The following is a 21,773-nucleotide window of genomic DNA, read 5'->3' as shown; positions in this document are numbered from 1 at the left end:
CGCGGGAAGGACAGCGCCGCGTCACGTGGGCCGGAGGCGGGGCCACATGGGGAAAGGGCGGTGCTGCTGTGCGCATGCGCGGAGCCATCCCCTCCGCACTGCAACGCCGGACTCGAACTCCCAGCGCGCCCCGCGGCGCGGGCCGCAGACCCGACCAAGGGAGCGAAGGACGCCCCCGGCGGCAGCCTCCCCCCTGCTCAGCGCCGGGTGGGCGGCGCCAGCCGGGTCCCGCCAGGTCGGGGAAGCGCTGGGTGGACTGGGGAGTCAGGGTGCGCTGGGTGGGTGAACCGGGGCGATCGCAGCGCACGGGGCAACTGGGACCACAAACCCGTCAGGGTCATCTGCTGGAGTTTGCCCCAGGAGGGCCCGGCCCCACCGGCCCCCCCACACGCCGGAGGGGTAGCATAGGCTGCAGGTCCCAATCCCCCCCCCAGCTTTACTGGGGGGGAAAAAGCCAATAATGGTGAAAGTTTGGCGCTGGGGGGGGGGTGGTAAATAAAGAGTTGACGGCTGGAAGCCTCAGAGTCAGTCAGTGTCATGGCCGGGGGAGGCTGTACCCCCCCAGCAGGTGACAGCATGGGGTGGGTTGTGTCACCCCATCACAGCGGTCTCAGCATCTCACCCCCAAACACCAGGAGACCCCCAAACCCACAAGACCGGGGTAACAGTGTGGGGGGTGGCCCCTTCCCCAAAAACACCCACAAGTCGCTCGGCAGCTCCGAAATCTCCGAGGTCTTTAATGCTGCGACAGCGGCCCCTCCGCTCCCGCCTCTCCCCTCCCCGTTTCTCCGCTTTCTACCCCAAAACCACCCCCACACACAGGGGCCGGGTGGGGGAGGAGTGGTGACGGGTCCCGGCAGGCGGCAGCGCCGGCAGTTTGCCGGCCGGCGTCAAGTCCTGGTTGCCGGCGGAGCGGGAGCGGCGGCCCCGGGCGTGCGATCGGTATTTATAGATATAAAAGGGGCGGGGCCAGCGCCTCCCCCGCCCTTAAATAAGTATATACAGGGGCGAGTCCGGGCGCGGGCGCTATTTCACCAGGGGCCGGGTTTTGTCATCATCGCTGCACTGATGCGCCTTGTACTTTTTCACCTCCGCCATGTACTTGGCCCAGGCGTCACCTTTACTCGTCAACACCTGCAAGGAAACAAGGTCCGTGAGCACGGCATCCCCCAGCAGCACTGTGTGTCCCCCCAGGAGCCGTCGGGAGTCCGGGGACACCCACCTCCTCATCCGTCTTTTGCTTCTTGGCCACCACTCCTGTCTTCAGGGCCAGCTTGTTCCCCCCTCGCCGCCTGCCCACCTGGGGGAAGGGACAGAACTGCCACCGTTACGCGCGCCGCGGGGACCGCGCCGCCCCCTGCACAACGGAACAGGAGGGACGTCCGTCAGACCCCGGCCGGCAGCCGTCCGTCCGTCCGCGGCGGGCAGCACCGCGGGGACCCTGCTCCTGCCCGGGATGGTGCCGGCGGCCGCTGCTGCCGTCCCCTAGGGCAGGGGTGACGTCCCCCAGGGAACAGTGGTGCCGGAGCAGCTGAAGCCGCCCCCATTCCCCAGGAACGGAGGATTTTGGTGCAGTTTGATGCGGTTCAAGAAGAGACAAGAAAAACCCAAAACCAAAAGGCAGCACGACAGGAAGCCCTGAACAGCACTGAGGTGCGCCCAGGACCGCTCCAGAAAGCAGCGGCGTGGCCCCCCCAGGACGTGCCCCCCCCAGCTCAGCGACCACAGGTGCCCACGGAGCTCCAGGGCCCCGGGGCCACCAGACCCGCCGAGGGCCCCGGTCCCAGTCCCAGTCCCGGCCCCGCTCCCGGGAGGTGCCGCTGGCAAAACCGGGGCCTGCACTCGCGCCCGGTGAACCGGCTCGCCCGGGGAAGCTCTCCCGCGGCAGGCCGCCGCTGCCAGGAAGAAGCCGCCGCCACCCCCGGAGCCAGCCCGAGGGCCCCGGTACCCCCGCGAAACCCTTAGCCGGGGCCGCCGCAGCGGGCAGGCAGGCCGGACAGCAGCAGGGCCGGCGGGAGCGGGAGGAGGCCGCGGGCCCCGCGTCCTTACGAAGCTGAGGGCGCCGCCGCTCCTCTTCGAGCCGTCGGACGGGCGGTGCGGGCCAGGCCCGGCGCCGCCGGGGGCCTCCGCGGCCGCCGCTGCCGCCGCCGCCTCACGCTCCCGCTGCTGCTCCGCCTCCATCTTCCGCTTGAAGAGCTCCAGGAAGCTGCCGTCGTTGGCGAAGACGTTCACGCCGCCGCCAGGCCCGGGCGGCGGCGACGGGGCCTCCCCCTCCTCGCCGTGCGCCTCCATCTTGTCCGCCGCTAACGCCGCGCCGCGGGGGACGCCGGGAAGTGCGCGGCGCTGAGAGATGACGTCAGCGCGACGGCCGTCGGGGCGGCGTTGCCTGGCAACGCGCGGGTTGCTCGCCGCGCTGTCCCGCCCCCCGCCGGATCGCCAGGCGCGGCGGCCAATCCGCCGCAGGGGTCGCGACAGCGCGGCGGGGCGGTGACCAATGAGGGCGCGGGCGGGCCGGCGGCGCGGCGGCGCGGCGGAAGATGGCGGCGGCGGCGGGCGGGTGGGGGCCGGAGGCGGAGGAGTTCGAGGACGCGCCCGACGTGGAGCCGCTGGAGCCGACGCTGGCGAACATTATCGAGCAGCGGAGCCTCAAGTGGATCTTCGTGGGCGGGAAGGGCGGCGTGGGCAAGACCACCTGCAGGTGCGGCGGGGCCGGGCCGGGCCCCCGGCGGGGGGGGGGGATCGCGCCGGGATGGGGTAGGATCGGGCCCCCGGGGCGGGGGGGGGATTGAACCCGGCTACCCTGGGGTGGGGGAACCGGAGCAGACCACCTGGCGGGAGGGGGGACGGGACACATGCAATCGGAGCGCCCCGGGGCGGGGGGCGGAATTGAGCTGGAGCCCCTCGGGCAGAAGGCAGAACCAGTCCTCGGTGGGGCCACCCCCGCGCGAGGGGCCGTGGCGGGGGAGGGGGGGCAGCTCCCCAGGCAGGGAGGCCACCGGGACCCCCGCCGGCAGCAGCCCCCCCCCCCCCGCCGTCACTACTGTCCCCCCCAGCTGCAGCCTGGCCGTGCAGCTCTCAAAGGTGCGGGAGAGCGTCCTCATCATCTCCACCGACCCCGCGCACAACATCTCTGACGCCTTTGACCAGAAGTTCTCCAAAGTCCCCACCAAAGTCAAGGGTTATGACAATCTCTTCGCCATGGTGAGTCTGGGATGGAGGCGAAAGCCCGCCCCCCCCGCCCCCACCATGGCCCCTCTCACCCTCCAAACCCCAACAGGAGATCGACCCCAGCCTGGGGGTGGCGGAGCTGCCCGACGAGTTCTTTGAGGAGGACAACATGCTGAGCATGGGCAAGAAGATGATGCAAGAGGCCATGAGCGCCTTCCCCGGCATCGACGAGGCCATGAGCTACGCTGAGGTGATGAGGTGAGCGGAGCCGTACGGGGCTGGGGGGGCCTGTCAGGGGCTGATTTTTGGGGTCGTGACCCTGCTGACACACACCCCCCCCCCCGCTGGCCCCACAGGCTGGTGAAGGGCATGAACTTCTCGGTGGTGGTCTTTGACACGGCGCCCACTGGCCACACGCTGCGGCTGCTCAATTTCCCCACCATCGTGGAGCGGGGCTTGGGCCGCCTCATGCAGATCAAGAACCAGATCAGCCCCTTCATCTCCCAGGTGAGGACGAGGGCTGTGGGGACAGGACCCCCGTGGGGTGGATGGCATGTGTGGCCTCAGGGGATGGATCTCACCAACACCTTCCCCAGATGTGCAACATGCTGGGACTGGGGGACATGAATGCTGACCAGCTGGCCTCCAAGCTGGAGGAGACGCTGCCCGTCATCCGCTCCGTCAGCGAGCAGTTCAAGGACCCGGTAAGGCCACCAGTGGGGTGGGGGGGCTCCTCTGGGGGGCATGGGGATGCCAGGAGAGGGACGGGGATGCCAAGTAGGGGAGTGGGGACGCTGGGAGAGGGATGGGGTCAACAGAAGGGGGACAGGGATGTGGCCAAGCTGGCCGGTGCGCATTCCTCTGGGGAATCCTCCGCCGCGGGGCTGGGCAGGGATCCCTCCAGGGTCTCTGTGCCGGACAGCTGGGTCTGCCGAGGGGATGCTGAGAGCGGTGTCACCCTGAGACCGGTGTTGCCGAGCATGGTGTTGTGGTGTCACACTAAGTGCGGTGTGGGGGCCGGGTTCGTCAGGAGCAGACAACGTTCATCTGCGTGTGCATTGCTGAGTTCCTCTCACTCTACGAGACCGAGCGGCTGATCCAGGAGCTGGCCAAGTGCCGCATCGACACCCACAACATTGTGGTGAACCAGCTCGTCTTCCCCGACCCACAGCGGCCCTGCAAGATGTGCGAGGCCCGGCACAAGATCCAGGCCAAGTATCTTGACCAGGTACCGCCCCGATGCGGGGGTCCATGGCGCAGCGGCGGGGGCCGGAGGGCTGAGTTTGGGGAACCTGGGAGGGGGTCGGGGTGGGCGTTAACGTTTGGGGAGTCCAGACGCCTGGGACCCTGCCTGGCTCTGGAAGGGGAAGGGATCTTGGGAGGTGGAATTTGGGGAGCCCGGATGCCTGGGACCCTCCCCAAGGCCATGGGGGGGGTGCTGTGGGGGTTGGGGGGCCTGGACGCCTGGTTCCCTGCCCCCCGGCCCACTCTCCCCACAGATGGAGGACCTGTACGAGGATTTCCACATCGTGAAGCTGCCGCTGCTGCCCCACGAGGTGCGGGGGGCCGACAAAGTGAACACCTTCTCCTCCCTCCTGCTGGACCCCTACCAGCCCCCCAGCCCCAAATAGCCCGCCCACGCCCCCCGGGGGGGGGGGCAGCTGATATTTATTCCCCCCCCCAGGAGGGGCAGGATGGCTCTGCCCACACATCCCCCCCACCCCGCACGCAGCCCCCACCTCCAGGCTGCAGCCAACCAGCACCGCGGCCCCCCCCCGGGCTGCTCTGTTCCCCCTCCCTCCCTGTCTGTCCCCCCCCAGGCCGGGGGGGCAGAGACGGGACCCCCCAGGGGACCTCGTGTAAATAATAAACTCGGGAAGCGGAGAGGCGGCTCTTGGGTGTTTTGGGGGGGCCTGGACGCCTGTGTTCACTGCATGGCACTTGGAGGGGGAGGGGGCCTGGACACCTGGGTCCTCTGGGGGCCGCGGGGCTCAGCCTGGCACTGGGGGGGTGACGTCAACACCGGCTGGCACCAGGCCTGGCGGGACGCGGGGACCCTCATTAGCGCTCGAGGCGGATTAACGGGGCACGGGGAGGGGGAGGGGGGCAGCCCGGACGCCGGGCTCCCCAGCGTGGTGGTGGTGGGGGTCTGCAGCGGGGGAGGTTGGGGCCCAGACACCTGCGTCCCAGGGGGGGATGATGGGGCTGCAGCAGCCGGGCTCTAGCGTTTTGTGGGGGCTGCATGGCGGTGCCCCCCCCCCCGCCCCACACGGGTCTGGCCCCGTGTCCCACGTCCCGCTGCGATCTGTCCCTGCGACCCCGCTGCTGGCACGAGGCCGCGGGGCCGGAGCCAGGCCAGCCCGGGGGGGGGGACCCAGGCGTTTGGGACACCAACCCCCCCCCCCCCCCCAACCCTGCCTCAGTTTCCCCCCCCCAGGGAGGGGGTGGGCTCAGGACTTGCCAAACCAGAGTGGCCGCTCCCCTGGGGGTTACAGGGGAAGGACCCAGGCGTCCGGCCTTCCCACCCCTCCTCCTCCAGGGGACCCAGGCATGTGTGTCCCCCCCCAGCCCCGGGGCAGGGCCAGCCCCAGGACGGTATTTAAGGCCCCGGGATGGGGACGGTGGCCCCAGACCGGCGGTGGCCGCCCCAGCTCAGGTCTCCCACAGGTGAGGGGGGGTATGCGGGGGGGAGTCCCTGCCCAGCCTAGGGGGGGGGTGGCAGTGCCCCACGGTGTGTCCCCAGGGTGTTGGGGTCCCCAGGCTGTGCCTCGTGTCCCCTGGGTATCGGTTCAATGACCCCCCCAGCAGGTGCGTGAACCCCCCTCCCAAAGGGTTTTCATGCCCCCGGGGTCCCGTTTCTTCGTCCGCAGGGCTCTGCCGTCCCCAGGGCGCTGCCCGGGTGTCACCGCGGCCGCGATGACGGTGACCTACACCTCGCGGGTGGCCACCGCGCGTTTCGGGGGCTTCTCGCAGCTGCTGCTGCTCTGGCGCGGGAGCATCTACAAGCTGCTCTACCGGGAGCTGCTCCTCTTCCTCGCTGCCTACCTGGGGCTCAGCCTGGCCTACCGGTGCGGTGGGGGGCACGCGGGGGGGACTCGGTGTGCGTGGGGACATGTGGAGGTGCAGGGAGTGCGTCGGAATGGGGCTACAGGGACACGCGGGGTGCGGGGGGGGTCATGGGGATGGGGGGACACGGGTTGCATGGAGACACGGTACCTTGTACGGCAGGACACAGAGGGGGGGCACATGCAGCTGGAGGGAGGGGCTGGGTGAACCCCCCCGGTGTCCCCCCATGTGTCCATTCCCCCCTCGCCAGGTTCCTGCTGTCGGAGGCGCAGAAGCGGCTCTTTGAGAAGCTGGTGCTCTACTGCGACAAGTCGGCCAACCTCATCCCTGTCTCCTTTGTCCTCGGTGAGAGCCCCGGCCCGCCCGGGACCCCCAGACCCCACCCCAGGACCCCAACCCACCCCCCTCAAGACCCCCCAGGCCACCAGTGTCCCCACAGAGCCTCCCCAGACCCACTAACCTCATCCCTGCCTCCTTTGTCCTCCGTGAGAGCCCCCAGTCACCCTCCCTGTGTCCCTAGCTCCCCCCCCTCCAGTGCCTTCTCCCAGTACTCCCACTGTCCCCAGTGCCCTTGTCCCCCCCATGACCCCTCCCAGCGTTCCCAGTGTCACCAACTTACCTCAGCACCTCCACCCAGTGCTCCCACTGCCCCCCGTGCCCCAGTTCCCCCACCTCACCATGTCCCCAGCGCTCCCAGTGTCCCAAACTCTCCCCAGCGCCCCCTTCCCAGGGCTCCCAGTGCCCCCAGAGCATCCCAGTCCTGCAGGTTTCTACGTGGCGCTGGTGCTGGAGCGCTGGTGGGGGCAGTTCCGCAGCGTCCCGGCGCCGGATGGGCTGATGGTGGCCGTGGCGGGCAACGTCCACGGGGCCGACGCACGGGGCCGCATCCTGCGCCGCACCCTGATGCGATACGGCAGCCTGGCTGCGCTGCTGGTGCTGCGCGCCGTCAGCACTGCCGTCTACAAGCGCTTCCCTACCACTGACCACCTCGTCGAGGCTGGTGCGTCCCTGCTGCCCTGCTGTGACCTCATCAGGGCACGGTGATGTCATCAGAGGGGGTGACATCAGCACAGGGGCAGTAACGGGCCAGTGGGACCAGCGGGAGGGTGGCGGGGGGCGCAGGGACCCCCTGGGGATGGCATCATAGCAGTGATGTCACCGTGGGGCACCACGCTGGGGACGGGAATGGCATCACAGCAGCAGTGTCGCTATGGGGGTGGTGATGTCATCACAGAGGCAGTGATGTCATCATGGGAACTTCATGGGGCTGGGCATCAGGTTCCCCTAACCTCTGTGCTGTGACACCAGTGGGGCACCCCGATATCACTGGGTGTCAGTGCTGCTAGGCAGTGACATTATGGGGCAGCGGGTGATATCATGGGGGCTGGCGGGTGACATCACGGGGAGGGCAGATGGTGACGCTGGCCCTGCAGGGTTCCTGACGCGGGAGGAGCGGCGGCGGCTGGAGGGGCTGCGCTCGCCCTACAACAAGTTCTGGGTGCCCTGCGCCTGGTTCGGGGCGCTGGCAGGGCAGGCGCGGCGGGAGGGTCGCGTGCGTGATGACTGTGCCCTCAAGCTCCTCATGGAGGTACCCCCACCCCCCAAGCCCCCTGACTCCCCCCGGGCCCCTCTGAGCCCCCCCAACCCGCCTGTGCCCCCCCTCCCCAGGAGCTGAACCGCTTTCGGGGCCACTGCAGCCTCCTCTTCCACTATGACTGGATCAGCGTCCCACTGGTGTACACCCAGGTGGGCACTGGGAGCACTGGGAAGGGAGGGGAATGGCAGGAATGGGGACACGGCCTGGGGTGGGGGGGAGAGGGGAAGGGGGGACTGGATAGGGATGGAGGGACACGCAGGGGACACAGGAGGACACAGACAGGGATGGGGGGACACGGAGAGAACCCAAGAGGGATGGAAGGATGGGGGGGGCCTGGATGGGGATGGAGGGACGTGAGGGGACATGAAGGGACATGGGGGGGGTCAGGACAGGGATGGGGGAACATGGGGGGACCTGGAGCAACACAAGGAGACGTGGATGAGGATGGAGGGACATGGGAGTACATTGACAGGGATGAACACAGACAGGGACGTAAGGACATGAGAGGACGTGGGGGGTCATGTTGGTGGGTGACCGTCCCCCCGCTGCAGGTGGTGACCATCGCCGTGTACACCTTCTTCGTCACCTGCCTGATCGGGCGGCAGTTCCTGGACCCAGCCCAGGGCTACGCAGGGCACGAGTTGGACCTGGGGGTCCCCGTCTTCACCCTCCTCCAGTTCTTCTTCTACGTGGGGTGGCTCAAGGTGGGTGGGAGGGCTGGGGTGGGGGGGGCCCGGGGGACACATGGCAGCCCTGGGGACACGGTGGCCCCGCCGCAGGTGGCCGAGCAGCTCATCAACCCCTTCGGCGAGGATGATGACGACTTTGAGACCAACACGCTCATTGACCGCAACTTCCAGGTACCCCCGTCCCACTCCCACAGGGCACCCGGGGGGGCGGGCGGTGGGGGGAACCCAGGCATCCAGGAGGGGACCCAGGTGTCCGGCGGTGGACCCAGGCATCTGGCCCGCAGGTGTCGATGCTGGCAGTGGACGAGCTGTACGGGGAGGTGCCAGCGCTGGAGCGGGACCGGTACTGGGACGCCGCCAGCCTCCGGGCACCCTACACGGCCGCGGCCGCCCCGCTGCGCCAGCCCGCCTTCCGTGGCTCTGCCTTCGACGTGGCGTGAGTGGGGACAGGACCCCCCCCATGACCCCCTGCCTCAGATCCTACAGCCCCCCAACCCCGCTGGGAGGGGCCCTGGGGAAACCAAACAATTCCCCTGGGGTCCCCCAAAACCACAGACTGCCCTAGGGACCCCCACCAAACCCCATTGACCTCCAAACTGCCCCCCAGATCCCCTCCAGCCACCCCAAGACCTCACCAGTTTCCCCAAAACTACCCTAGAAACCCCTACCTGAAACCCAAAACTGCCCAGAGACCCCCAACTGCCTCTAGGGTCCTCTACTTTCCCCCCCCAGGGACCCCAAAACAGCCCCAGGGACCCCATGGCCCAGCCTGGGACCCCCCCAAAGAAAGTCCTGGGGGCTGGGGGTGTCTCTGACATCTTAGGAGGGTGTTGAGGGTGACCCCAGGTGCCCAGGGGGAGGTTTGGGGTGACCACCATGTCTCTGGGTGGTTTCGGGTGACCCCAGCGTCCTGCAGGCTGGCGAAGGAGGAGATGCAGTTCCAGCCGCTGGAGGACATTGGGGAGACCCTCGGGGACACCCTTGAGCCCCCTCCACGGCCACCCCCAGGCACCTTCACCCGACGCTTCTCCCTGCTCCGCCGCAAGAACAGTGCCGGCTCTGAGGGGGGGCTTGGCCCTGAGCCCCCCCCAGGGGCCCCCCCTGCGCCTGCTGCCCCAGGGGACGGGGATGGGGACAGCCTCAGGGGGGACACAGCCGTTCTCCTGGGGGATGCCCCGGGAGGGAGCAGCGGCTCCCACGACCGCTGGCTCCTGCACCCCAGCGCTAATGACATAGTTTAAGGGGGGGGAACTCCAAAACACCCCCCCCAACACAGCTAAGCCTGTACAAGCCCCCCATGAATCCCTGTTGGGAATAAACCCCCAGCCCTGAATCCTGTAGCTTTATTGAAAGGATTTGGGGGGGGCAGCAGGAACCCCTGCCCCACAGAAAAGGGGTACAAAAATAGAAGTACTAAAAGCCCCCCCAAACAGGGGTGCAGGGCCTTGCCCCCCCCAAGAGAATAGGGGGCAAGGCCAAGCCAGTAGTATCTAAAATGGGACCAGCCCAGAGAAGGGGGGGCCCCCCCAAGCCCCCAGTCAGCGGTTGGGGGGGCGGCCATGGGGGGGCCGGGTGCGGCGGGCAGCTGTGGCCAAGCGCTGCTGGGCTAGGAAGGACTGAGCTCCCCCGGGGGGGGCCCGTGGCCCCACTCCCTCGCTTGCCTGCTGCTGCAGCGCCAGGCCCTGGCAGGGGGGACACATGAGTTGAGTGTCGGACCCCCCAAACCCACAGTGCCTGGGGAGGCCGTAAGGACCCCCAGCACCAAGCCACTGACCGCTTCGAGTTGATGCATTTACCTCACCAAATACCCCCCCCAATTACAGCCCCCCCAAATATTTGCTCTCTCCCAGGGTATCTTCGCCCCCCCAGAAGTATCTATAACCCCCCCCAGGGGTACCTGCTCGCCAAGAAGTACCTATGGCCTCCCCAAGAGCATTCTGTGCCCACTACATGGTATCTGCTGTCCTTGAGAATATCTGTGCTCCCTCCCACAGCCTTTGCCCAGGGGGGCATCCATGCCCCCCCCCCCCCAGCCCCCCCCCATCGCTCACCATGTTGTACCAGGCGGTGACGAGCAGCCGCTCCTCCCGCTCCCGCTGCGCACGGCTTCGCTCGCAGTCGCTCTGGGGGGGGCCAGGGAGGGTTGAGCCAGAGCTGGGGACCCCCGGACACCCCCTCCCAGCCCCCCCTCACCTCCAGGTGCCGGATCAGAGTGTCCTTCTCCTGCAGCTGGTTCTGGAGGGCACGGAGGGCGGGGGCCGCCACGGGGCCAGGGGGCTTCGGCTCCAGCGCCCGCAACACCTGGTGGGGTTGACAGCATAGGACCCCCAAACCCTGACACGGAGGAGGCCCCCCAGGGTCCCATTCCCTGCCAAAGACCCTCTGCCCTGCCAAACAGCCCTGGGGGGTCCCAGCATCCCCCCCAGATACCCCAGGGCTCCTGCCCAGCCAAGAAGAGTCCTGAGCACCCTCCCCGAGATCCTCCCAACGGGTCCCAGCCCCCCCCCATGCACCCAAAAATGCTCTGAGGAAGGTCCCAGACCCCCCCAAACCTAGGGCATCCCTAGAGGGCCCCAGAGCCCCCCATGCACCCAAGAGACCCTTGGGGAGAATCTTAGAGCCCACCCCCCAGTATAGGTACGATATTCTTGGTGCTTCCCACAACCCCTCCAATACCCCAAAACAGCCCTGAGGGCCCCCAAGCTCCCTCAACCCCAAGACCACCAGGGTCCCCGAGCCCCCCCAGTGCTCCCAGGGCAGCTCGGGGGGGGGTCCCGGCCCCACACCATGCGGGCCCCCCCAGCATGCCAACGGCAGCGCTGTTCCAGGACGTGCAGGGTCTCCTCCCTCCGGCGCAGGCTGCGCTGCAGCATCTCCACGTCCTGTGACCCTGCGGGGGGGCATGAAGAGTGGAGCGGGGTGGGGGGGCACAAAAAGGAGATCAAGCCAGGGAGGCTCCCACACCAGCTCTCTCCCCCTGGAGCCGCAGTCTGCCTGAGGGAAACTGAGGCATGGTTCAGCTCCTGCCACCTCTCTCTTCCCTGTGCCCTGCCCCCCCCCCCCCCCAACACGCCAACCCCCCCGGACACCCCGTACCGCTGCCATCCCCGCGTGGCTCCAGTTCCTCCTTCCCTTGCAGCTCTGCCCCTGCCTTGGGCAGCTCTTTGCTGGGAGACCGGGGAGGGGACACAGGTTGGGGACGTGGGGACGGGCTGTCCCGTCCACCCACCCCACCCGGGGGGCTAAGGCTGGCCCCTTCCCCCCCACACTCACAGCTCCTCCAGCGTCTCCTCCAGCAGCAGCAACTGGGGGGAATGAGGAGTGAGGGGGGGGCTCCAAGCACCCCCAAAGCCTAGGGGGGCCTGAGAAGCCCCTGCCCCCTCAAAACCCAAACCCTACTTGCCCTCAGATGTGGAAGCCATACTAAAACTATGACCTCCCCCAAACCATCAGAATTCTCCAATAAAATGAGAATCCCCTAACAACACTGAGAACCCCCCCCCCAAACAAATAGCAATGTTTTCTCACCTCCCCAAACCCCGATTCCTCAAGGAAGCCCGCACCCCCCCCACCCCACTCACCTCCTCTGTGGGGTCCCCCTGATCCTCCTGCACTGTATGCAGTTCCGCCACCCCTGTGGACTCCAGCCTGCGGGTTGGGGGGGTGTTAGGGATGCGGGGGGGCCTGAGGGGGGAGCTCGGGATACCATGACCCCCCCCGCCCCCACCTCTGCCGGTCAGCATCACGCAGCTGCCGCTGGAGCTGATCCCGCTGGAGCCGGAGCGTCACCTCCTGCGCCTGCAGCCGCCGGTTTTCCTGCTGCAGCCGCGCCACTGTCTCCCTGGGGGGTTCGGGGGGGTCAGGGGATCTGGGGAGGGCCCCAGGGTTGGGGACCCCCCCTTGCACCCACCTCAGCTCCGCAGGGAGGATTTCGGCTGCTAGGTTTCCTGCTGGGGCCGTCCCCTTCTCCAGCACTGCATGTGGTGGCGGGGGAGATGGATAGTTGGGGGGGGTGAGAAGTGACACTCCCAAACTGCACTCTGTGGACCCCCACTGCACCCCGGCCCCCCCAAAGCCCCCCAAACCCCCCCCAGGGTTACCCCCCCAGCCCAAAACCCCTGCCCTGAGCACGGATTCTCTGGTGTCTTGCACGAGGGTTGTGCTCAGCAGGATCTCCCTTCCCTGCGGGGTCTGTCACCTCCCCAGGAGGCTCTGTAACCGTCCGCCCAGGGTCCCTCACCCACCTGCCTGGCAGCTCTGCTGCACCTGAGCGCAGCGCAGCTCCTCGTTGGCCTCGCGCAGAGTGTCCCGCTCCTCCAGCAGCCGCTGTGAGCGAGGGATGTCAGCGGGGGGACGCAGCCATCCGGGATGGGGACCCCGGGCAGCCGGGGCCGGGGGAAGGACACCCCACCCACCTCCTTCTCCTTGTTCAGCGCCTCGAACTTCTCCTGCAGGTTCCTGAACTCCACCTGCCATTTCTCTGCCCGCTGCTCTGCCTCTGCCTGCTGCCCACTCAGCTCCTCCACCTGGGCGGGGCCACAGCTGACCACACCCCCCAGCCCTTAGCCCCACCCCAGGAACAGCCCCACCCACCACACCTTCACACCTCTGCTGGCATCCCCTGCCTGACCCGTGGGTGGCCCCGCCCCTGCCGACCTGGTCCCACCCCTAGCTCCACATAGCCCCACCCCCTTCCCTGGCTCCACCCACCATCGGTCACCCTGCTGGGGATGGCCCCACGCACCTCCCCATAGGCCCCGCCTCTGCTGCCTGGCCCCGCCCCACCTATGCCACACGGGGAGGAGCCTATAGACATAGCCCCGCCCCCTTCCCCGAAGCCACACCCCCCCAGTCCCAGCGGCATTGGGACCTGGGCCATGTTGCTCCACCCCGGCCCAAAGCCCCGCCCCAACCGACCCCTGCAGCCCCGCCCACCTAGCCGCAGCCCCGCCCACCTGCCTGCGGGCAGCCTCCAGCTGCGCGCAGCCCGCCTGCGCCCGGCCCAGCTGCTGCTGCAGCGCGGAGGCGCGGCGCAGCTGGGCGGCGTGGCGCTCCTCCAGCGCCCGCACCCAGCGCCGCAGGTCGCCCGCCGCCGCCGCCCGGCCCCGGTACGCCGCCACCGCCGCCTCCAGCCGCCCTGCGCGCGCCGACGACGCCCTGCCGGACGGGCGGCACCGCTGACCCCCTCCCTGCGCCAGCAGCACCGGGGGGCGCGCCCATAGGGGTGTCCGGGCAACCCTGTCCCCCTGTGGGACCCCAGCCCACCTCAGCACGTCCATCTCGTCGCGCAGGGCCCGGGCCTCCCCGGCCAGGCCGCTCAGCTCCTCTGCTCGTGCCTGCAGCCCCCGCGCCTCCCGCTCCAGCCTGTTGCAGCGTGCCCGCAGCTCCTCCTTCCCGCTCTCCAGCCTGCGCAGTGGGGAACCCGGTGTCAGGGGCACCCCCGCGGCACAGGCGTGTGGGATGCATCTTGCCCCCCCCCCCCGATCCCCATTTTGTTCTCTCTGGCACAAAACCCAGATCCCAGAAATCGGGGTGACCCCCCTGCTAAGGGAGCCAGGCACCCGGGCTGGCCCCCTCCCCTTGCCCAGGGGACCCAGGCATCCGGGTCCTACCGGTAATTCTCCTCCTGCAGCTGCTCCACCTGCGTCTGCAGCAACAGCAGCTTCTTGGCGGTAGCGCCAGCAGCATCGGTCTCCAGCTGTGCCTTCTCCTCCCGCAGCGCCCGGTTCTCCTCTGCCAGGCTGCCCTTCTCCTCCAGCAGCACCGCCACCTGCCCCACGGCAGCAGGACCCAGGTGTCCGGGAGGAGGCCCGGGTGTCCGGGCTCCCATCCCAGCGGAGTCTCGCTGTGTGTCTGCACCCAACCCTCACAGAGGACAGCAAAAAATCCTCTCCCGCTCAGCATTACTGCTTTGGGTGCCCTCACCGCAGCTCTAGAAATGGGGAGGGAACCTCACTGGGGGATCCAGATGATTGGGGGACCCCCACACCCACCAGGAGGACCCAGCCATCCAGGCCCCACCTGCTGCTCCAGTTCAAGGCAGCGCTGCTGTGGTCCCCCGGCCTCCTCAGGCTCCTCACTCAGAAAGTAGTAGCGCCGTGACTGCAAAAGGAACAGGCGGGGCGGTATCAGTGCTGGGGGGTCACCCAGACACCCCCAAACCCCCTCAATCGCTCTCTGTCCCTCCCCAACAATCCCCAATCTACCCCAGCCTTGGGGGTCCCTGCATCCCCCCCCCGCCAAACGCTCCTACTGCAGTTGTCCCCCACCGACCCTGGCCTTGCTCCCCTATCCCTGCACCCAGCCCCCTCAGTCTGCCCCCCATCCCTCTACCTGTGCGTCGAAGTTCCCATACGTCTCCACCACTATCGTCTCTGACGGCTCTTTATCCAAAAGCTGTGTGAAGGAAAAAAATCACAAAATAGGGTTTGGGGGGCTCTTCAGGCACCCCCATAACCCCCACGGCTTCCCCAAAATCCCCCAAGAACCACCCCCAAAAACCTTCCCACAGAGCCCTCTGGCCCCATTCACTCTCAAGCCCCCAAGATGCCCCAAAATCCCCCTGAGCCCAACCCACAGGGACCCCCAACCTCTCCTGACCCCCCGACCCGCCTAGGGCCCCCAACACCTCCTGGGGAACCCCAACAGCCCCCTGGGGACCCTCAAACCACCCCCACCTCCTGGATGGCCGTCATCACCACGTGCTGCACCGACTCCTCCAGTGTCATAATGCGCTGGATGTGCTCTGTAAAGGGGAGATGTGGGGGGGTTAGGGGGGTTAAGGGGCATTTCAGGGGGGTGGGGGCCCCCCAGCCCTGCACCCACCTTCCCGCCTCTCGCAGCTCACAGCGCACCCCAGCACCAGTCGCACCAGTTTGCCCAGTTGCTCCGGGTCAGCGTGCTGGGCTGCCAGCGCCACGTCGGGCACGTGCTGCTCTGCCACCGCCTGGCCCAGCACCTGGGGGGCCGGGAAGGGGGGGGCAGGGTCAGCCCCCCTCTGGGGAACCTCCCCACCCCAAAACGGGGGGCCCGGATGCCTGGGTCCCCCATGCACCCCCACACTTACATCCTGCCAGTACTCCAGGACGCTTTGCAGCACCTTCCGCAGGTTGCTCACCTGTGTGTGGGGCGAAAGCTGGGAACCCCCCCATACCCCCAAAATAACCCCCCGCATTGCTGTGGCCCTGCCTCAGGTTTTCCCAAAACGGCCCTCCCCAACTGAATCCCCAAAACTCTCCCAATCAGCCCCTGCATTGCGTCCCCCAAAATGTCCCCCCCCAACAAGCTGCCCCCAGACCCCCCCAAACCAGCACTTCCAAAACCTCCACTCTCCCTTCTCACTCCCCAGAGCAGACCGAACGCTGAGAATGATCCCCCAAAACACACACAGAAGTGTCCCCCCACAAACATGCCCCCGTCAATACGTGCCCCCCCCACCTTCAGCCGCCAGTTATCTTCAGCGTCATCCCGGATCCGGCCCAGCCATGTCTCGTTGAACCACGAGGCGTCGCTGGGGGGCACAGGGTGGTTCCCAAAATCAGGTCCCCTCCCGCCACGCTGCCCCCACCTGGGGGTGCCCCAGACCCTTTGGGGGGCCCTAAGGGTGTCCCCAAAGTGGGGGGGCCGTGTCCCCCTACCACTCACATGCTGTGCAGGACGTGGGCGAGGGCCACCCCACTAGCCAGGTCCTGGGGGGAGGCACAGGGCGAGGGGGGGGTGAAGGTCTGCAGCTGGGGGGCACAAAGGGGGGGGGTCAGGGCATGGCCACCCCCGAAACAGCTCCCCTGGACCTGCTCAGAGCTGAGAACGGACAACTCGTGTCCTGCCCCCCCCCCAATGCCTCCCTTGCAGTCAGGGGAGCCCCCAAACCTGCACAAGCCCCCCAAAGCACTGCAGGGGGGGCAGGCCCCCCCTTTTTACCCTCAGCAACATTCTCCTAGGCATAGGGTAGAACCCACTGGGCTGCCCCCCCTGTTAACCCCCCCCCCATTAGCTGGGGGCAAAGGGCACCAGATGGGTCACTGGGTGCTGGGGGGGGTCACAAGGGCTCAGCAGGTACCCGAGAGGAATCACAGGGCCTGGGGGGGGGTGGGGAGGTGTCACAGGGTGCCGGGGGTGCTCGGGGGGGTCACCAGGCCGCAGGAAGAGCCTGGGGGGGTTCAGGGGGTACGAGGGACCTGGCAGGGAGATCACACGGGCGCGGGGGTGCCCGGGGGGGTCACACGAGCCCGGCAAGGTCTCGGGGGGTCCGGGGGGGTCCCAGCCCCCCCTTACCCAGGTGAGCAGCGGCCCGCACGCATCCCGCCCAGCCGCCGTGGCCGCCATCTCAGGGCCGGTCCGCCAGGGCCACCGAGCCGCGCCCAGAGCGGCTGCACCTGCCTGCCCCGCCCCCTTCCGGCCCCGCCCCTCCGCTCTCTCGGGACCGGTCCTCCTGGGCTACAGAGTCGTGGCCAGAGCGGCCTCACCTGCTCGCCCCGCCCCTTCCGGCCCCGCCTCCGCCGCCATCTTGGACCCGGTCCTCCAGGGCTACAGAGATGTGGCCAGAGAGGCCACAGCGGCTCTCCCCGCCCCTTCCGGCCCCGCCTCCGCCGCCATCTTGGACCCGGTCCTCCAGGGCTACAGAGATGTGGCCAGAGAGGCCACAGCGACTCTCCCCGCCCCTTCCGGCCCCGCCTCCGCCGCCATCTTGGACCCGGTCCTCCAGGGCGACAGAGTACCGCGCCCAGAGCGGCCTCATGGGGCGCCCCGCCCCTTCCGGCCCCGCCCCCGCCGCCATCTTGCACCCGGTCCTCCAGGGCTACCGAGATATGGCCAGAGCGGCCTCAATAGAGGCGCCCCGCCCCTTCCGGCCCCGCCCCCGCCGCCATCTTGGACCCGGTCCTCCAGGGCTACAGAGATGTGGCCAGAGAGGCCACAGCGGCTCTCCCCGCCCCTTCCGGCCCCGCCTCCGCCGCCATCTTGGACCCGGTCCTCCAGGGCTACAGAGTACCGCGCCCAGAGCGGCCTCATAGGGGCGCCCCGCCCCTTTTCGACCCCGCCTCCGCTGCCATCTTGGGGCGGTCCGCCTGCGCTCTCGAGCTCCGTCCAGACGGGCCGCCCCTGCAGGCCCCGCCCCTTTCCGGCCCCTCCCCTTTCCGGCCCCTCCCCGCCGCCATCTTGGCAGCCAGCACCGCCCCTCCCGGCCCCGCCGCTGACTCAGCGCCGCGTCACCGCCCGCCCCCGCCCCTCCGGCCGCTCCCGTCTGCCCGGCCGGGCCCGCCCCGCCCCGTCGGGGACCGGCAGCCGCCAGGTGCGGGGGGGGGGGGGCCGGGGAAGTGGGGGGGGACCGGCGCCGGGGACGTGCGGGGTCAGGCCGGGCCGTTTCCCCTGCGGGGCGGGATTGGCGGCACCGCCCCCGTGACGTTAGCGACGAACTCGGCGACTCCGGTTGCGTCACCGGCGTGGGGCGGGGGGGGGGGCGGCGGGAACCGGCCCCAGGGGACCCAGGCGTCCGGGGGGGTGCGGGGGGGGGTGTCAGCGGCATCGCCATGGCAACACCGGCGCGCGCTGCTTCTACCCCCGCGGCGGCACTTCCGGTTCTGGGACGGGGGGAGTCCGGGACCCGCCCTCGTGCTCCCACTGCGGTTCGGGAGAGCCCCCCAGCACTCCCAGTGCAGTCCTGGGGATATCCCAGTGCTCCCAGTAGAGCCCTGGAAACCCCCCAGTGCTCCCAGTAGAGCCCTGGGGACATCCCAGTGCTCCCAATGGAGCTTTGCCCCTGCCCCACCGTGTCCCAGTACACCCCCAGTGCCCCCAGTCTGGCCCCAAGACCCTCCCAGTGCTCCCCCCCGGTCGTTGCCACCACTGTGAGCCCAGGCGTCTGAGCCCAGGGCATGCTGGGAAATTCCCACCCCGCCGGGCCTCTGGGTTCCCAATGGACTCCTGGGTCCCCCTGAGCCACCCCCCCCCCCAGCCTCGCTCCACCCCACCCTCGGGTGCACGGTCACTCCCACCAGTTAGTCCCAGTCCCTCCAGGACTCTCAGTTTCCAGGGAGGAGGGTGGGGGGTGGCCCAGATGGATGGGTTCTCACCCCACTGGCTGTGGTGGGGGGACAGCGCCGGATGCCTCGGTCCCCTGCGGATGGGGGGGGTTCACAGGGCCTGGCCCCGGACGCCTGGGGCCCCTGTGTGGGCAAGCCCCCCCCCCCGCACCGAAAACCCGGTGGCAGCTGCGGCCGTTGGGGCCGTTGGGCACCCAAAGGTGATGCCAAGTGAGAGGTGCTGGGGGGGGGGATCCTGAGACCTCCCCGGGTCCCGGCCCCCCCGTGGCCCCCCAGGTCCAGGCCCAGCCCCTGCAGCTGGAGGACCCCGGCATCGGGGTAAGAGCTGCCATCCCCCCTCCGTTTTACAAGCCCCCCCCCGACTTCCTGCTCCCGCCACTTCCTGGCATGGGGAGGGCGCAGCTGGGGGACCAAGGCATCCAGGTCTCACACCCCCCCCCTCGCCTCAGTTTCCCCCGTGGGGGGGTAGAACCAGGGCAGGGGGGCCTGGGACACCCGGGTCCCCAGGGGTCACAGCAGGGGGTCTGGCTGGGCCTGACTCAGGGGCTGCTTGTGGGGAAGGAGAAGTCAGGAGGGAAAATGAGACAGCCCCAAAATCCCCTAAAATCCAGGGTGGGGGCGGGGCCCGGATGCCCGGGTCCCCCCTGGAAAGCCCCCGGGGCTGCTGGCAGCGCGGGGCATTAGCATGTGGCCGAGACGAGGTGGGGGGACCCCTGTGCCGCCACCCCGCACACGTGTCCTCATGCATGCACACGTGTGTGTGTCCCTGCCCCGCCCCGGCAGGCCAGGACACGCCGCTCGTTAACCCGCGTCTGCCCCGCCCGGACGCCTGGGTCCCCCGCCGGGCAGGGGCGTCCTGGGGGACTCAGGCTGGGGGGTCCCATGTGCTGAGCGCGGGTGTGCGAGGCCGGGGCGCGGGGAGGGAAGTGACTCATGCGTTGCCGATGGTGACTCAGGGACGGGGACTGGACCCAGGCGTCTGGGCGCCCGTGGGGGGACCCAGGCATCCGGGCGCCCACAGCACGGGAGCCGACATGCATGGGCACCATGTGAGCTCGTGCGTGAGCACGGCCCTGACATGACACGCGTGTGCTCTGCGCTCGCCCCAGCTCTGGTGTGGGCTGGGATCACACGCGTGTGCCCCCAGACCTGTGCTGGGGCCTGTGCTCGCACACGTGTTCACCAGGATGTGACCAGAGCCTGTGCTCACATGTGTGTGCACCTGGACATGTGCTGGGGCCTGTGCTCACATGCATGTGCACCAGGATGTGTGCTGGGGCCTGTGCTCACACACGTGTTCACTGGGACACAACCAGAGCCTGTGCTCACACATGCATGTTCACAGGGATACGACCAGAGCCTGTGCTCACATGTGTGTTCACCAGGACATGACCAGAGCCTGCGCTCACACGCGTGTGCACCAGGACACGTGCTGGGGCCTGTGCTCACATGTATGCGCACTGGGATGTGTTCTGGGGCCTGTGCTCACACGTGCGTGCACTGGGACGTGTGCTGGGGCCTGTGCTCACACATGTGTGCACATGGACACGTGCCGGGGCCTGTGCTCACATGCGTGTGCACCAGGACACGTGCTGGGGCCTGTGCTCACATGCGTGTGCACCTGGATACCTGCTGGGGCCTGTGCTCACAGACACGTTCACTGGGACACAACTAGAGCCTGTGCTCACACATACATGTTCACAGGGATATGACCAGAGCCTGTGCTCACACATGTGTTCACCAGGACATGACCAGAGTCTGTGCTCACACGCGTGTGCACCAGGACACGTGCTGGGACCCACGCTCACACGCGTGTGCCCTCCCAAAGCCCCGCCCACGTGTACCCCGTGCACACGCCGGTGCTGCGTGCCCCCCAATATGCCCCCACGTCTGTGCTCACTGGTGCGTGCCCCCCTTGCACACGCGTGTGTCCCCCCACCGTTACACACCCCCCCCGCTCCCCCGCAAGGCCCCGCCCCTTCCCGCACGGGGGCGTGTCCCTTCGCGGCGAGGGGGGGCGTGCCCGGCGGGAGCCGCAGCCAATGGGGCCGCGTTTCCGCCGCGGGCGGGTATAAGGCGGGCGGGCGGCGCGGCGGGGGGACGCGGGTTCGAGTCCCGCCGCTGCTTCCGCGCCTTTCCCCGTTGGGCCGCATGTGCGCGCGGATGGAGCCGCCGTTCTACCGACCCGCGCCCTTCCCGGGCGGCTTCTGCCGGCCCGAACCCGACTACGGGGCGCTGGCGGGAGCGCTGCCGCCGGGGGCACCCCCAGAGCCCTTCCGCGGGCTCAAGCCGACGCCCTGCCCCGACGGCGGCTTCTTCGGTAGCGGCACCGGTACCGGCGGTTTCTTCTACCCCGGCCCCGGGGAGCGCGACGGCTTCACCGGCAGCTTCGCGCAGGCGCTGGACGAGCTGCACCAGCCGGGGCCGCCCAACGTGGCTCTGCCGGAGCCGTCGGGGCTGGCGGCGGCGGCGGCGGGGGGAGGAGGACCCTTCCCGGGGGTCCCCGGACCAGCACCGGAGGCGGAGGCGGCGGAGCCGGGCCCGGACTCTCCGGAACGGCTGCAGGCAGAACGACGGCGGTTGCGGAACCGGCTGGCGGCGAGCCGTTGCCGGCGGCGGAAGCTGGAACGGATCGCCCGGCTGGAGCAGCGCGTCCGTGGGCTCCGCGCCCAGAACGCGGCGCTGGCGGCGACGGCGGCCGGGCTCCGCGCCCAGGTGCGGCGGCTGCGCGGCTCCGTGCGCGACCATGCCGGCTCCGGCTGCCCGCTGCCCCCCGGCGCTGCCCTCGGCTTCTAGCCATCCCCCCCCGGTCGGGGAACGGACCGGCCCCGCCGTGGCCGCTGCCCGGTGGAGACACCCCCCCCCCCCCACCCAACACCCCGATGGGGACCCCACGGACCTGGATGGACCCGGAGGGACGGGGAGCCCCGATGGGATGCTGCGTGGGACTGTGCCGGGATGAGGACCACGGCTTCGGCAGGGGGGGTCCTGGTGGGGACCCCCGTGGACACAGACCCCCATCGGCTCCGGCTGCTGCTCGGTGAAGGCCAGTGCTTCTCGGGGGGGGCACCCAGAGGGGACCACCCCCCCCAGCATGGACCTGGAGGAGCTGGGGACCCGCGATGGAGAACCCCAAAAGGACCTGTGAGGATGGGGGACCCCTGGACTGGGCCCCCCCCAGCATGGACCAGCCTGAAGGGACCCGCAGGAGCG

The 21,773-nt window shown here is 69.1% G+C and overlaps 4 protein-coding genes across 9 annotated transcripts; 2 read left to right on the top strand and 2 right to left on the bottom strand.

The window, feature by feature from the left end:
• Positions 1–717: 717 nt before the first annotated feature.
• TRIR (telomerase RNA component interacting RNase) lies at positions 718–2,315 on the bottom strand. The gene is made up of 3 exons (XM_075026817.1): positions 2,050–2,315; positions 1,223–1,300; positions 718–1,134 (listed from the first exon to the last, which is right to left on the bottom strand). Exons 1-3 carry the CDS (start codon positions 2,290–2,292, stop codon positions 1,027–1,029), a joined length of 429 nt encoding a protein of 142 aa, XP_074882918.1. The 5' UTR covers positions 2,293–2,315; the 3' UTR covers positions 718–1,026.
• Positions 2,316–2,504: 189 nt separating this feature from the next.
• Positions 2,505–5,052, top strand: GET3 (guided entry of tail-anchored proteins factor 3, ATPase). 2 transcript variants are annotated; one of them, XM_075026814.1, is made up of 7 exons: positions 2,505–2,698; positions 3,054–3,201; positions 3,278–3,426; positions 3,525–3,675; positions 3,765–3,872; positions 4,253–4,396; positions 4,668–5,052. In XM_075026814.1, exons 1-7 carry the CDS (start codon positions 2,538–2,540, stop codon positions 4,797–4,799), a joined length of 993 nt encoding a protein of 330 aa, XP_074882915.1. In that variant the 5' UTR covers positions 2,505–2,537; the 3' UTR covers positions 4,800–5,052. The 2 variants fall into 2 exon arrangements, with proteins under 2 accessions (XP_074882915.1, XP_074882914.1); XM_075026813.1 differs by having other exon boundaries at positions 4,199–4,396.
• Positions 5,053–6,084: 1,032 nt separating this feature from the next.
• BEST2 (bestrophin 2) lies at positions 6,085–9,805 on the top strand. The gene is made up of 9 exons (XM_075026812.1): positions 6,085–6,236; positions 6,485–6,579; positions 7,001–7,234; positions 7,668–7,822; positions 7,903–7,980; positions 8,383–8,535; positions 8,611–8,691; positions 8,805–8,956; positions 9,437–9,805. The coding sequence occupies exons 1-9, from the start codon at positions 6,085–6,087 to the stop codon at positions 9,759–9,761; spliced, it is 1,425 nt and encodes a 474-aa protein (XP_074882913.1). The 3' UTR covers positions 9,762–9,805.
• Positions 9,806–9,849: 44 nt separating this feature from the next.
• HOOK2 (hook microtubule tethering protein 2) lies at positions 9,850–16,916 on the bottom strand. 5 transcript variants are annotated; one of them, XM_075025057.1, is made up of 22 exons: positions 16,795–16,916; positions 16,165–16,250; positions 15,958–16,030; positions 15,587–15,637; positions 15,346–15,478; positions 15,198–15,265; positions 14,854–14,916; positions 14,542–14,622; positions 14,133–14,290; positions 13,786–13,926; positions 13,476–13,677; positions 12,936–13,046; positions 12,765–12,846; positions 12,431–12,494; positions 12,248–12,361; positions 12,102–12,168; positions 11,794–11,825; positions 11,617–11,687; positions 11,307–11,410; positions 10,714–10,821; positions 10,572–10,643; positions 9,850–10,202 (listed from the first exon to the last, which is right to left on the bottom strand). In XM_075025057.1, the coding sequence occupies exons 1-22, from the start codon at positions 16,843–16,845 to the stop codon at positions 10,059–10,061; spliced, it is 2,076 nt and encodes a 691-aa protein (XP_074881158.1). In that variant the 5' UTR covers positions 16,846–16,916; the 3' UTR covers positions 9,850–10,058. The 5 variants fall into 5 exon arrangements, 4 of the variants coding, with proteins under 4 accessions (XP_074881158.1, XP_074881159.1, XP_074881161.1 ...); XM_075025058.1 differs by lacking the exon at positions 16,165–16,250 and having other exon boundaries at positions 16,795–16,900; XM_075025060.1 differs by lacking the exon at positions 15,958–16,030 and having other exon boundaries at positions 16,795–16,842.
• Between the last annotated feature and the right edge of the window lie 4,857 nt (positions 16,917–21,773).

The sequence above is a fragment of the Buteo buteo genome, chromosome 4 (assembly GCF_964188355.1).
Source record: "Buteo buteo chromosome 4, bButBut1.hap1.1, whole genome shotgun sequence".
In the NCBI taxonomy this organism is placed as follows: domain Eukaryota; kingdom Metazoa; phylum Chordata; class Aves; order Accipitriformes; family Accipitridae; genus Buteo; species Buteo buteo.
The sequence above is the reverse complement of the archived record's forward strand: the minus strand, read 5'-3'. Positions and strand labels throughout refer to the sequence as shown.